At 38.4% G+C, this 15,582-nt stretch overlaps 1 protein-coding gene across 1 annotated transcript in view; it reads left to right on the top strand.

Moving 5' to 3' along the window:
* Positions 1-15,582, top strand: part of ADAMTS6 (ADAM metallopeptidase with thrombospondin type 1 motif 6) — a 296,246-nt gene that overhangs the window by 106,020 nt on the left and 174,644 nt on the right. Inside the window, exon 7 of the mRNA XM_042987636.1 lies at positions 15,226-15,269. Coding sequence (XP_042843570.1) covers positions 15,226-15,269 — 44 coding nt within the window. The remainder of the gene's footprint in view (positions 1-15,225; positions 15,270-15,582) is intronic.

The raw sequence follows: 15,582 nt of genomic DNA, 5'->3' as shown, positions 1-15,582 counted from the left end.
TTTGGCAGCACATATACTAGAATGAATGGAAAACTCATATTATGAGGCAAATAGCTGTAGAAATATTTTATAAACTAATGGTAAATCTTTAATAATTCCATGGGCAAAAACAGTGGCAGCCTCTGACTTATGATAGGAATTAGTAGCTAAAAGTATCTCATATTCATTAGGCAAATAACCATGAGACATCTGTGAGAACTATCATGTAAAATGTTCACATAATAATAATAATAATAATAATAAATATGTCATTTAATCAAGTAGTATACATATGGTTGGTCTTAGGTTTTAGGCATTCGAAAATACAAGTGAGTAACTTTCTTGAGATAATTCATGTCATTTAGATAAAGGGCTGAATATTATCAAAGGCATAACCTGTGAAAGGAGGTACATAAACCCAACAAATTATTTGTTTATTTGAAATGGTGTTGGAGTGCCTGAGTGGCTCATTTGGTTAAGCATCCGACTTCGTCTCAGGTCATGATCTCACGATACATGAGTTCGAGCCCCACATCAGGCTCTGTGCTGACAGCTTAGAGCCTGGAGCCTGCTTCGGATTCTGTGTCTCTCTCTCTCTGTCTTCCCCCACTCACGCTCTGTCTTCTTCAAATAAATAAATGTTAAACAATTTTTTTTTAAACAACATAAAGTGGTGTTAAGGGGGTTGCCAGGCAGGCTCAGTTGGTAGAACATAATCTTGGGGTCATGAGTTCAAGCCCTGTAGTGGGCATATGGCTTACTTAAAAAAATAGTAAAAATAAAGTGGTGTTATGGGCTGAATATTTGTGTTCCCCTAAAATTCATATGTTGAAACTTTAACTCCCAATGTGATAGCATTAGGAGGTAGATCTTTAGGAGAGAATTAGATTTAGATGAGGTGATGAGAGTGGAGCCCCCGTAGTGGGACTATTGTGCTTATAAGACAAGGACAAGGCCAGAGCTCTCTCTCCACCAGGTGAGGTTATAGCAGGAAGATGGCTGCGTGGAAGTTAGGAAGAAGGCTTTCACAGACACCATTTCTGCCAGCATCTTGATCTTGGACTTCCCAGAATCCAGAACTATGAGAAATAAATGTTGTATAAGTCACCTGGTCTATGGTATTTTGTTATAGCAGCCCAAGGTGAGCAATTCAGCAGTTAGTACTGAGAAGTGGGATGCTGCTGTAACAAATACCTAAAAATGTGAAAGCTTTAGAACTGGATAGTGATTAGAGGCTGAAAGAATTTTGGAGTGCAGGCTAAAAGAAGCCAAGGTTGCCATGAAGGGACGTTTAAAGGCAATTCTGGTGAGACTTCAGGAGGAAATGAGGAGAGTTGTAAAGGAAGCTTCCATTTTTTAATAGAATACACAAATTATTATGAACAGGTATTTGGTAGAAATGTAGATGATAAAGGCCATTTTTGTGACATCTGGGTCATAAATGGAGCATATGTTATTGGATAATGGAGAAAAGGTGATCCTTGTTATCAGATAGCAAAGAAGTTAGCTGAATTATGCTCATGTCCTAGTGTTTTGTGGAAGGTGGAACTTGTGGGTGATGAAATTGGGTATTTAGCTGAGGAGATTTCTAAACAGAATGATGAAGGATCAAGTTAGTTCCTCCTTACTGCTTATAGTAAAATGCAAGAAGGGAAAGGAGTTGAAGAAGGAATTGCTAAACAAAAAGGAACTGGAACCTAAATATTTGGAAAATCTCAGCCTGTCTATATTGCAACAATTGAGGAACATGTTCAGAAGAGAAACTGAGGTATGACTGGCCATTCAATAAGGAGGTTAGTGTGGCTGTGAACTACAGAGTGATCATCCATCTCAAGAGAGCTAGCAATAGATAGAGATCAGTTTATATCAGGAGAAACACTTAACAGCTGGGACTAAAGGAAACCAAGAAAATAGGAGGGAACAAAGGAAGCCTATGAACATGCATTATCCTTCAAGAAAAGGGAAGAAGAACCCCAAAGGCAATTCAGAGATCATCTGGGCTGCTACTTCTACCACAAGCCCAGAGTGCATGGCCTGGGTGGCAAGACTGCCTCCATCTTAGTTTCAAAGGAAAGAAAGCACTGCCCTGCAAGAGGTGCATAAGAAGGCCTTCATAGACAGCAGAGTGAGTAGGACCCTTACAGAGAGAGCCTTGTGAACAGCACTCTGCTAAACTAAAGGGGTGGGGCCATGGATGTGAAAACATGGATGATGCTTCCCACCCCAGTGGGTCCAGAGAGTAGAGTCCAAGCCTATATTATTCTCAAGCCTTAAGTCCACTGGCATGTTCCATGGAAGGTTTTGGGACTCTACTTGGAAACCTACTTGGGATCCACTACCTCTTTCTTTCTTCTGATTTCTCCTTTTTGGAATGGGAACATCTATCCTATGCCTATCTCACCATTGTGTTCTGGCAACACATAGCTTTTCTGATTTCACAGGTTCATAGCTAAAAAGGAATTTTTCCTCAGGATGAATTGTACCTAGAGTCTCACCCATATCTTCTTTAGATGATATTTAAATGAGAGTCTGGACTTTAGAGTTAATATTGGAATGAGTTAAGACTTTGGGCCTGTTGAGGGAATGAATGTATTTTTTTATTGAGAAGGACGTTAATTTGGAGGGCATGGTAGGGGTGAAATGTTATGAACTGAATGTTTGTTTTCCCTCCCCCCAAACTCCAGTGTTGATGTCTTAGTCCTCAATTTGTTAGTATGGAGATGTGGCCCTTTGGAGGACTTTGGGTTGAGATGAGATTATGAGGGTGGGCCCCTCATGATGCAATTAGTTCCCTTATCAGAAGGGTAAGAGACACCAGAGCTTTGTTTTCTCTTCATGAGTAAGCATCATTGAAAGACCATGTGAACACACAAGGAGAAGCTTGCTGTCTACAAGCTAAGAAATGGGATCTCACCGGACACCAAACCTGCCGGTACCTTGATCTTGAACTTTCCAGCCTCCAGAACTGTAAGAAATAAATGTCTGTCATTTAAGCCATCTAGTCTATGGTATTCTGTTACAGCAGACCAAAATAAGGCGAGTGATCCTAGAATCTTTTTAATTTATCATCAAGAGTGTTAGTACATTCTTGCATATATTGGGTTAAAATCATGTTTTCTCTCCATTATTTTATTATAGTTGTCTTTGTAACTGCAGTCAGTTTTATATTGCTGGTGCCTCAGTGCACGTAAAGAAAGCAGACAAGTGCTGTGTCACTATCACTTGACTTTCACCACAGGACATTTTGATTGGAAATAAGTCCATGATTCAGTGTTAAACAAATGAGACTCAGGGTTTAGATTCTGATTCATTCCATTTTCAAACCTAAATCATTGAAAGGAATGCTTCTTTGCAATGAGTGTTTCTCTTACATAAGAATGGAATGTAGTTTTTGGAAAAAGTTTTAAGAACCCATCCAGGTATTTCATCATTGTGAGGTAGTGCTATATTTTACAGACCTTAAAGTGGAACTTAATCATATGTTTTGGTCAATTTCTTCTGATAGCCTTGCCTAACCAAAAGTAATTAGGAGATTAAAGAATTGAAAGTATCCACAGCAGAAAAGTGTACCAGTGTTAGAGTAACAGATATTCAGCCAACCTCTCTGGTGTTGATTTTGCTCAGTCAGTCCTCCCTTATGAACATAGGGTAAGGGAATGACAATGTATGCATTCATCTACTCATCCTAGAGCAGGATTTAGGTACCTGGTGTTATGTAGACTTCCTAGATCATGTTTCTTAGTGCTTTTTCATCTGCCCTGAGACCTTTATTATTCTTTCATGAAAAGGAAACAAAACAGGTGCCACAATGATGAGGTGTTGTTATTCTATCCAAATTCAGAATCCAGAGAACATTCTGTAGTCATATTTCAACTTTTCTGTCCCTTTTTAGGACCCCGCTGTACTTCTTAGCCTCACCTGTAGTTTAGACCAAAGACCTAAGTTTAGGGCCTCCTGCTGTTTCTTTGTTGGTTGAGATTTAGTAAAGATTGATTTGTTTAAAGGATGCTGAGAATAGGGAATGGGGAACTCCTTTTCTTTCCCTCAGCCTCTCATTTCTTCACTTTGTCCAGCAGCAAAATGCCTTAAAAGCACACCAGTTACATCTTTGTGATAAGGCAAGATTCCTTGCATTGTTTTCCTTTGTAGTTTTTCCTGACATGACTCAAATTTGGAGGAAGATAAGGCAAAACCATAGCATGTCAGAGAAGTTGATAGGATATAGAATTAATGCAATGCATGGTAAAAATGAGAAATCCAGGAGAAAAAAGGGGGTGCAGGGAGAAGTTTATGAGAATTATCATAATATAATGTTGAAAATGATGATAATGGTAATATTTGAGAAGATTGAAATAAGCTGGTTCATACGTGTTCTAATTTGGCAAATCATGGTTCAAGTATAATATAGCTTGAATTAGATAACTTTCTAAGATTCTTTTCATCTGTAGAAATATGGGACTGACAGCAAAGAGAATAGTTTGTAGGATGGGAAAGACTCAGACATTTATACATGAAAAAGAAGGGAAAATAGTAATGAGAGAATGGGTGGAATAAGAAATTTTAAAAGGTAAAATGTAGAATAGTACATTTATAAAAATAAGAAAGTAACTGAATTAATGCGATGTTTAACTTTTAAATGTCTCAAATTATTACCTTGAACTTATGTTGAACATTTTGTTATGTATAGGTAACACAGTGTTGAGCAAGCACATACAATCAAGTTATGGAAAGGTATATCAATCAATTCTGCATTGAAATGGAAATTCAATATAGTTGAGGAAGTTTACTTTGAATAGAAACTAGGTCTTTTAGATTAACATTCTTGATATTGGTATAAATACAACTTGATACTATATTGTGTAATTTGTGGCTAAAACTGTGTAATGTGTTTAATCCACGGCTGAAGTCTTCCTTCTGCTTAAATTATAATAATAGCCTAAAGAAGAGAAATCTTTTAAAAGTATGTATCATGGTGGATATGGCCACATATGAATTATTTTTCTTATTACCATATCACCTCTTCCTCCCATCAGTCATGGGTTTTTATTGTTTCAAACTGGACTTAATATGGTCAGGCACACTCTTATGGTTTGTTGAGTAAGTGTTGTTATCAGTTATAATCAAGGGAAGTTTTAGAGCAAATGCCACTAAGCACACAAATATGTATTAAACAAACAAGGAATTACAAAATAGTTCCTATTCCTTGTTTTATAAGCCTGATTACATTCTAGCTCTCAGTTATTTAGGTGCGCTTATAACCTTTTCCATGAAAAATGCACTCATTTGGTACATAAACCCATTTTAGGGACAGAATTCCACTCCCTTACTGACACCATAATCTTTCAAGCAATGATTAGACACACAACACAAACACCAGGTGCTTTACGTTAAGTGTACAGCCTGCAAAGTTTGCTGCATTGTTGTATGTGTTCATGCAGATCGGGGGAGTGTTTCTGAAATATTTTGACCAATGTACGTAATCTGGAACATCACTAATATTTCTTCTTCATTGAAAAACATCTTTTTCAACATTTATTTAACATACATAAAGCTTCTTTTCAGTTATCTCTTGTGTTGGTCATTAGAGACAGCCATAGGTGGAACACCTTCTGATTAAATGTTAGTTATACAGAAATGTGAACAGCAGAGTAAAAATCTTTATAATTTCCCCATTCTCCCATCTCTTCTGTATATACCCACTGTTATCCTCCCAGATTTTTATCTGTAAACACACTTATATAAATATATTTTTTGTACTATGCCAAGTATTTTCTAAGTATTTTTTTTTTCTATAGAGAAAAAACTGGTTTGGTATTCAAGGCACTTAATAATCTGTCCCCCCAACAGAAACTCTCTAAACTAATTTTTCGATATTTTATCCTATATATTCAATGCTTCAGCCTTTCTGAACTTCTGATGGTTTCCTGCATATGCCATACCCTTTCAGATTCTGTTCCTTTGATGATTCTGTTCTCTGCCTGGAATGCCTTTATTTTTCTATTTTATCTGGTTATATATTTAAAATCTGTTTCAAATGTTATGTCCTATGTGAATCTTTTTTAATTAGTTTTCTATTGTGGAATTCCTCCTTCCTCTCTATTTTCATAGTATTTTTATATATAACTTGACTATGGCAGTAGTCATCATTATAACAGCTATCAAGTATTGGCTCTACTGGGTGTAAGTTTAACTTTTTTTACACTTATTTTATTTAATCATCTTTCCACATTGTTGTAACTTACCTGCTTATATGTCATTTCCCAAATAGACCACAATTAACCTACCCAACTTTATTTAGATCCCATTATGTGGCAATATACTTGGACACAAAATAGGTCCTTAGCAAATCCATGTATGAGAAAATGAAAGTAAAAATGTTGCTTTTCAGCACTTGGTATTAAAGTAAATATGTAGATCATAATTGTTCTTGGTGAATATAGACTAGAGAAGGATACTGCATGAAGTGAATGCAAAAGCTACAAGGAAATGGTATGTCTTTTTCCTATATAGAGAATTCATAGGTATGTTAGAAGATTGGGAAAAGCTGAAGAAAATGCAAATAGAATGATCTTATTCTAAGATGCTTTAGCTTGCATTATTTGTTGATGGCTTTAGCCTTTGTGTGGGCATTTTGGGCAGTCATGACAGAATGAAATAATTTTCATCATGAGTGTAACATAAAAAGTGTATGCAAAATGAAAGCAATGAGAGGAGATGGGAAAGGACTGCTATGAGGTGGAAATAGAAATTGTATTTGTCTGTGATCTTCAAAAATTTTGCTTAATTTGCCTCGTAAAATAATTTGGAAAAATGACATACCACTTTGCAAATTTCAAAGTTACTATCTAGGGTCGCCTCAGTGGCTCTGTCGGTTAAGCGTCTGACTCGGTTTCGGCTCAGATCATGATGTCACGGTTCATTAGTTCTAGCCCCACGTCAGGCTCCACCCTGTCAGTGAGGAGCCTGCTTGGGATTCTCTCTCCCTCCGTCTGCCCTTCCCCCACTCACACTCTCTGTCTCTCTCTCAAAATAAATAAATAAACATTAAAAAATAAAAATAAAATAAAATACTTTTTATTATAGCTTTAAGTAGCTACAGAGATTATAGTTAAAAACATGTTAACGGTAACTATTGTCTATTTCACTGAATCATGAAAAATGTTTACCATATGGTTGAATGGGCTAAATCAGCCCTCATTGCCAAAATCCTTAGCTAAGTCAGACTTGTTATCAATCAATAACACACCTGACTTCATTTTTTAGATCAAATGACCATGTTAATACATCCCATGCAAACTGTCTCGCTTCTGAATTCAAACTATATCCCCTTCTAATTTTCTTGCTTTATTCATAATGGATGGACCCCAGGATGAATGCATTCTTGAATTATCTCTTTGCATATATTCTTGAGACTTTTACAGCCAGGAGGCAATGCACCATAACAATGTTTGGATGGGTGAGACGTATGCTTTCTTTTTTGTAAAATAGAAACAGGGCAATTATGAAAGGAAAAAGAGGAAAGGAAAACTGGTTGCTTGCAGGTGCTTGCATTTGTAGGCAGGTCAGTTTTAGGAAAGGAATATATGGAAGTTGAGAATTTGGATATAGATTCCCTATAGATATTTGTATCTGCGTTACTTATGAAAAGTCTTTGTTTACATTTTCTTGAAGACTCCTGGGATGGGTTATGTGTACCTAACATTATAGGCATTGGATAGTATGATCACGAGGTAGATTGTGACACAGAGAATATACTTTCTAGTGCTTTGGTAAATACACCAAGTACCCTTTCTATATCTTACATTCAAGAACGTACAGATAACTGCAATCCCATGGTTTACGAATTACGAGACAAGGGGTGCGGGGATGAGTATGTGAATGATCAGAAGAGAAAGCTATGCTAGAGAAGAAATCCCCTTCCCCAAAATGTAAAGCATACAAGATGAAGAGTTTGAAATTCTAAAAATAGGGAAAGGGAATCTCCAGGGTTTTTAATGAGGTAAGGTGGAATGCTGGTTGTGATATTTGTTTCTTTTTTTTTTTTTTTTAATATATGAAATTTGTTGTCAAATTGGTTTCCATACAACACCCGGTGCTCATCCCAAAAGATGCCCTCTTCAATACTCATCACCTCCCCTCCCCTCCCTCCCACCCCCCATCAACCCTCAATTTGTTCTCAGTTTTTAAGAGTCTCTTATGCTTTGGCTCTCTCCCACTCTAACCTCTTTTTTTTTTTTTTCCTTCCCCTCCCCCATGGGTTTCTGTTAAGTTTCTCAGGATCCACATAAGAGTGAAACCATATGGTATCTGTCTTTCTCTGTATGGCTTATTTCACTTAGCATCACACTCTCCAGTTCCATCCACGTTGCTACAAAGGGCCATATTTCATTCTTTCTCATTGCCACGTAGTACTCCATTGTGTATATAAACCACAGTTTCTTTATCCATTCATCAGGTGATGGACATTTAGGCTCTTTCCACAATTTGGCTATTGTTGAGAGTGCTGCTATAAACATTGGGGTACAAGTGCCCCTATGCATCAGTACTCCTGTATCCCTTGGGTAAATTCCTAGCAGTGCTACTGCTGGGTCATAGGGTAGGTCTATTTTTAATTTTTTGAGGAACCTCCACCCTGTTTTCCAGAGCGGCTGCAACAGTTTGCATTCCCACGAACAGTGCAAGTAGGTTCCCGTTTCTCCACATCCTCTCCAGCATCTATAGTCTCCCGATTTGTTCATTTTGGCCACTCTGACTGGCGTGAGGTGATATCTGAGTGTGGTTTTGATTTGTATTTCCCTGATGAGGAGTGACGTTGAGCATCTTTTCATGTGCCTGATGGCCATCTGGATGTCTTCTTTAGAGAAGTGTCTATTCATGTTTCTGCCCATTTCTTGACTGGATTATTTGTTTTTCGGGTGTGGAGTTTGGTGAGCTCTTTATAGATTTTGGATACTGGCCCTTTGTCCGATATGTCATTTGCAAATATCTTTTCCCATTCCGTTGGTTGCCTTTTAGTTTCGTTGATTGTTTCCTTTGCTGTGCAGAAGCTTTTTATCTTCATGAGGTCCCAAGAGTTCATTTTTGCTTTTAATTCCCTTGCCCTTGGGGATGTGTCAAGTAAGAGATTGCTGCGGCTGAGGTCAGAGAGGCTTTTTCCTGCTTTCTCTTCTAGGGTTTTGATGGTTTCCTGTCTCACATTCAGGTCCTTTATCCATTTTGAGTTTATTTTTGTGAATTGTGTAAGAAAGTGATCTAGTTTCATTCTTCCGCATGTTGCTGTCCATTCTCCCAGCACCATTTGTTAAAGAGACTGTCTTTTTTCCACTGGATGTTCTTTCCTGCTTTGTCAAGGATTAATTGGCCATACTTTTGTGGGTCTAGTTCTGGGGTTTCTATTCTATTCCATTGGTCTATGTGTCTGTTTTTGTGCCAATACCATGCTGTCTTGATTACAGCTTTGTAGTAGAGGCTAAAGTCTGGGATTGTGATGCCTCCTGCTTTGGTCTTCTTCTTCAAAATTACTTTGGCTATTCGGGGCATTTTGTGGTTCCATATGAGTTTTAGGATTGCTTGTTCTAGCTTCGAGAAGAATGCTGGTGCAATTTTGATTGGGATTGCATTGAATGTGTAGATTTCTTTGGGTAGTATTGACATTTTAACAATATTTATTCTTCCAACCCATGAGCATGGAATGTTTTTCCATTTCTTTATATGTTCTTCGATTACCTTCATAAGCTTTCTATAGTTTTCAGCATACAGATCTTTCACATCTTTGGTTAGGTTTATTCCTAGGTATTTTATGCTTCTTGGTGCAATTGTGAATGGGATCAGTTTCTTTATTTGTCTTTCTGTTGCTTCATTATTAGTGTATAAGAATGCAACTGATTTCTGTACCTTGATTTTGTATCCTGCAACTTTGCTGAATTCATGTATCAGTTCTAGTAGACTTTTGGTGGAGTCTTTTGGATTTTCCATGTATAATATCATGTGAACTGCAAAAAGTGAAAGCTTGACTTCATCTTTGCCAATTTTGATGCCTTTGATTTCCTTTTGTTGTCTGATTGCTGATGCTAGCACTTCCAACACTATGTTAAACAACAGCGGTGAGAGTGGACATCCCTGTCGTGTTCCAGATCTCAGGGGGAAGCTCTCAGTTTTTCCCCATTGAGGATGATATTAGCTGTGGGCTTTTCATAAATGGCTTTTATTATGTTTAAGTATGTTCCTTCTATCCCGACTTTCTCGAGGGTTTTTATTAAGAAAGGATGCTGAATTTTGTCAAATGCTTTTTCTGCATCGATTGACAGGATCATATGGTTCTTATCTCTTCTTTTATTAATGTGATGTATCACGTTGATCGATTTGCGAATGTTGAACCAGCCCTGCATCCCAGGAATGAATCCCACTTGATCGTGGTGAATAATTCTTTTTATATGCTGTTGAATTTGATTTGCTAGTATCTTATTGAGAATTTTTGCATCCATATTCATCAGAGATATTGGCCTGTAGTTCTCTTTTTTTACTGAGTCTCTGTCTGGTTTAGGAATCAAAGTAATGCTGGCTTCATAGAATGAGTCTGGAAGTTTTCTTTCCCTTTCTATTTTTTGGAATAGCTTGAGAAGGATAGGTATTATCTCTGCTTTAAATGTCTGGTAGAATTCCCCAGGGAAGCCATCTGGTCCTGGACTCTTATTTGTTGGGAGATTTTTGATAACTGATTCAATTTCTTCGCTGGTTATGGGTCTGTTCAAGCTTTCTATCTCCTCCAGTTTGAGTTTTGGAAGTGTGTGGGTGTTTAGGAATTTGTCCATTTCTTCCAGGTTGTCCAGTTTGTTAGCATATAATTTTTCATAGTATTCCCTGATAATTGCTTGTATCTCTGAGGGATTGGTTGTAATAATTCCATTTTCATTCATGATTTTATGTATTAGGATCATCTCCCTTTTCTTTTTGAGAAGCCTGGCTAGAGGTTTATCAATTTTGTTTATTTTTTCAAAAAAAAAAACAACTCTTGGTTTCTTTGATCTGCTCTACAGTTTTTTTAGATTCTATATTGTTTATTTCTGCTCTGATCTTTGTTATTTCTCTTCTTCTGCTGGGTTTGGGGTGTCTTTGCTGTTCTGCTTCTAGTTCCTTTAGGTGTGCTGTTAGATTTTCTTTTTGGGATTTTCCTTGTTTCTTGAGATAGGCCTGGATTGCAATGTATTTTCCTCTCAGGACTGCCTTCGCTGCATCCCAAAGCGTTTGGATTGTTGTATTTTCATTTTCGTTTGTTTCCATATATTTTTTAATTTCTGCTCTAATTGCCTGGATGGCGCATTCATTCTTTAGTAGGGTGTTCTTTAACCTCCATGCTTTTGGAGGTTTTCCAGACTTTTTCCTGTGGTTGATTTCAAGCTTCATAGCATTGTGGTCCGAAAGTATGCATGGTATAATCTCAATTCTTATATACTTATGAAGGGCTGTTTTGTGACCCAGTATGTGATCTATCTTGGAGAATGTTCCATGTGCGCTCGAGAAGAAAGTATATTCTGTTGCTTTGGGATGCAGAGTTCTAAGTATATCTGTCAAGTCCATCTGAACCAATGTATCATTCAGGGCCCTTGTTTCTTTATTGACCATGTGTCTAGATGATCTATCCGTTGTTGTAAGTAGGGTATTAAAGTCCCCTGCAATTACCACATTCTTGTCAATAAGCTTGCTTATGTTTGTGAGTAATTGTTTTATATATTTGGGGGCTCCTGTATTCGGCACATACACATTCATAATTGTTAGTTTTTCTTGATGGATAGACCCTGTAATTATTATATAATGCCCTTCTTCATTTCTTGTTACAGCCTTTAATTTAAAGTCTAGTTTGTCTGATATAAGTATGGCTACCCCAGATTTCTTTTGACTTCCAGTAGCATGATAAATAGTTCTCCATCCCCTCACTGTCAATCTGAAAGTGTCCTCAGGTCTAAAATGAGTCTCTTGTAGACAGCAAATATATGGGTCTTGTTTTTTTTATCCATTCTGATACCCTATGTCTTTGGTTGGCGCATTTAGTCCATTTACATTCAGTGTTATTATAGAAAGATATGGGTTTAGAGTCATTGTGATGTGTGTAGGTTTCATGCTTGTAGCGATGTCACTGGTACTTTGTCTCACAGGATCCCCCTTAGGATCTCTTGTAGGGCTGGTTTAGTGGTGATGAATTCCTTCAGTTTTTGTTTGTTTGGGAAGACCTTTATCTCTCCTTCTATTCTAAATGACAGATTTGCTAGATAGAGGATTCTCGGCTGCATATTTTTTTCTGTTCATCACATTGAAGATTTCCTGCCATTCCTTTCTGGCCTGCCAAGTTTCAGTAGAGAGATCCGTCACTAGTCTTATTGGTCTCCCTTTATATGTTAGAGCACATTTATCCCTAGCTGCTTTCAGAATTTTCTCTTTATCCTTGTATTTTGCCACTTTCGCTATGATATGTCGTTAGGAAGATCGATTCAAGTTGCGTCTGAAGGAAGTTCTCTGTGCCTCTTGGATTTCAATGCCTTTTTCCTTCCCCAGATCAGGGAATTTCTCAGCTATTATTTCTTCAAGTACACCTTCAACACCTTTCCCTCTCTCTTCCTCCTCTGGGATATCAATTATGTGTAGATTATTTCTCTTTAGTGCATCACTTAGTTCTCTAATTTTCCCCTCATACTCCTGGATTTTTTTATCTCTCTTTTTCTCAGCTTCTTCTTTTTCCATAATTTTATCTTCTAGTCCACCTATTCTCTCCTCTGCCTCTTCTTTTTTTTTTTTTTAATATTTATTTATTTTTGAGACAGAGAGAGACAGAGCATGAACGTGGGAGGGGCAGAGAGAGAGGGAGACACAGAATCGGAAGCAGGCTCCAGGCTCTGAGCCATCAGCCCAGAGCCCGAGGCGGGGCTCGAACTCATGGACCGTGAGATCGTGACCCGGGCTGAAGTCGGACGCTTAACCGACTGAGCCACCCAGGTGCCCCTCCTCTGCCTCTTCAATCAGAGCTGTGGTCATCTCCATTTTATTTTGCAGCTCATTAATAGCATTTTTTAGCTCCTCCTGGCTGTTCCTTAGTCCCTTGATCTCTGTAGCAATAGATTCTCTGCTGTCCTTTATACTGTTTTCAAGCCCAGTGATTAATTTTATGACTATAGTTCTAAATTCACTTTCTGTTGTATTGTTTAAATCGTTTTTGATCAGTTCGTTAGCTGTTGTTATTTCCTGGAGGTTTTTTTGAGGGGAATTCTTCTGTTTTGTCATTTTGGATAGTCCCTGGAGTGGTGCGGGCCTGCAGGGCACTTCCCCTGTGCTGTCTTGAATAACTTGCGTTGGTGGGCATGGACGCAGTCAGACCTGATGTCTGCCCCCAGCCCGCCGCTGGGGCCACAGTCAGACTGGTGTGTGTCTTCTCTTCCCCTCTCCTAGGGGCGGGATTCACTGTGGGGTGGCGTGGCCCATCTGAGCTACTTGCACACTGCCAGGCTTGTGGTGCTGGGGATCTGGCGTATTAGCTGGGGTGGATCGGCAACGTGCATAGGGGCAGGAGGGGCAGGCACAGCTCACTTTTCCTTCAGGGCCTTGCGGTACCGGCAGTGAGGCAGTGGATCCATCCGGAGGGATGGATCCGTAGAAGCACAGCCTTGGGTGTTTGCGTGGTGCAACCAAGTTCCCTGACAGGAAATGGTTTCCTTTGGGATTTTGGCTTGGGGATGGGCGAGGGAGATGGCGCTGGCGAGCACCTTTGTTCCCCGCCAAGCTGCGCTCTGTAGTCCGGGGCTCAACAACTCTCCCTCCTGATGTCCTCCAGCCCTCCCTCTCTCCGAGCAGAGCTGTTAACTTATAACCTTCCAGATGTTAAGTCCCGCTTCCTGTCAGAACACACTCCATCTGGCCCCTCTGCTTTTGCCAGCCAGACTCGGGTGCTCTGCTTGGCCGGCGGGCCGCCCCTCCGCCCCGGCTCCCTCCTGCCAGTCCGTGTGGCGCACAATGCCTCTCCACCCATCCTACCCTCTTCCGTGGGCCTCTAGTCTATGCTTGGCTCCGGAGACTCCGTTCTGCTAGTCTTCTCGTGGTTTTCTGGGTTATTTAGGCAGGTGTAGGTGGAATCTAAGTGATCAGCAGGTCGCAGTGAGCCCAGCATCCTCCTATGCTGCCATCTTCCTTCAAAAAAAAAAAAGAAGTGATATTTGTTTCTTGAAAATACATTTTGATCTGTTGAACAAGAAGAGATTAATTATTAATCCCTTCCCTCAGTATTATGGACTATTATTTATGTACAATCAAAGAACTTTTATAACTTGGATTTTCCTGTAGCTTGTGAAATATTATATTTTACCTGAAAAGCTTTCATTTCTAGCATAAAACATAGACTAATAAAAATGATCAGTGATTTTAAATTTCTTTTTTATTCTCACTTTAAAATGGAATGCTTTTGGTTTTAAAGATTACAAGAATATATAAAAATGCTTAGAATAGGTTTTCATATCAATATTGATTTAGCTTTCTAAATGTAATGTATTTTAAAATATGCAACATTACCTATGGACTTAATATTTTCTATTTAGTTATAATGCAGTATAGCATTAGAGTAAGCCCAGCCAACATTAGGAAAGCTTCTGTTGAGCTATTTGTTTAACTATTTGCAAATTCACTTAAAAATACTTGTATTTTAAACATGCTAAATTGATGGTATGCAAGTCGGAAAACTATATGATATCAATTTTATTCCCATTGCTGTATTGGGCTAATTTTTTAAAACAAGAACCTGTGTTAGAGTTGAAGGAACTCCAGATAGTTCTCATAGCTCAGCAGTATAAAACACAATCTGTGGCTATAATAAAAAAAAAATATTCCAGCAGGTTCAAAGAGATTGGGGATAAAAAGCCACTCATTTGCTTTTTTGTAGAAGCAGTAGCAATCTGCAGACAAGCTATTCTAGCTTCAAAACAGTATGGTAGATGGTTTTCTGGAACTTGCAATTACAGAAATCCACTTTAACCTTTCTTTCTTACTGGCAGGTGTCCCATTGGCTTGCAGCCAGAGGCTGCGAGTGTAGTGCAGCCGGTGTGTCCCCCAGAGTGCTGAAAATGCCGACACTCCAGCTGGCTGCTCATAATTGCACTGATTGTGGTCTGACAACCCAGAGCTCCAAGAAAGAAATGTGATGAATATACGAAAATATTTTACAAATTTGATCAGATTACAAATTTCATCTCTCTTTTTTCTCCTCTATAGATATGATATCTGCACTTATAAAAATAAGCCCTGTGGAACATTGGGTAAGTTTTTTATGAAGGGAGGATAGTTCAGATTGTCTTTTTGGTCCAGTGACTTTACTCTTCATCATTAATTTGGTCATTTTCCTTTCTGGCACATCTGAAATTACTCCCATAAATTGTTAAAAACTTAACCTTTGTGGTATGTCACTTACTAGGAAACAAGTGGAATGATGATTAAAAACAACTTAGAAGATGTTTCTAAATCTTCAAATAATCATGTTGAATCAAAAGTTACCACTCTATAATGTATTTTCCAAAAATACCAAGGAATTTGAGAGCAAAGGAAAGCAAACAGCATCTTCAAATATCAGGC

The sequence above is a fragment of the Panthera tigris genome, chromosome A1, assembly GCF_018350195.1.
Source record: "Panthera tigris isolate Pti1 chromosome A1, P.tigris_Pti1_mat1.1, whole genome shotgun sequence".
NCBI lineage: Eukaryota > Metazoa > Chordata > Mammalia > Carnivora > Felidae > Panthera > Panthera tigris.
The sequence above is the reverse complement of the archived record's forward strand: the minus strand, read 5'-3'. Positions and strand labels throughout refer to the sequence as shown.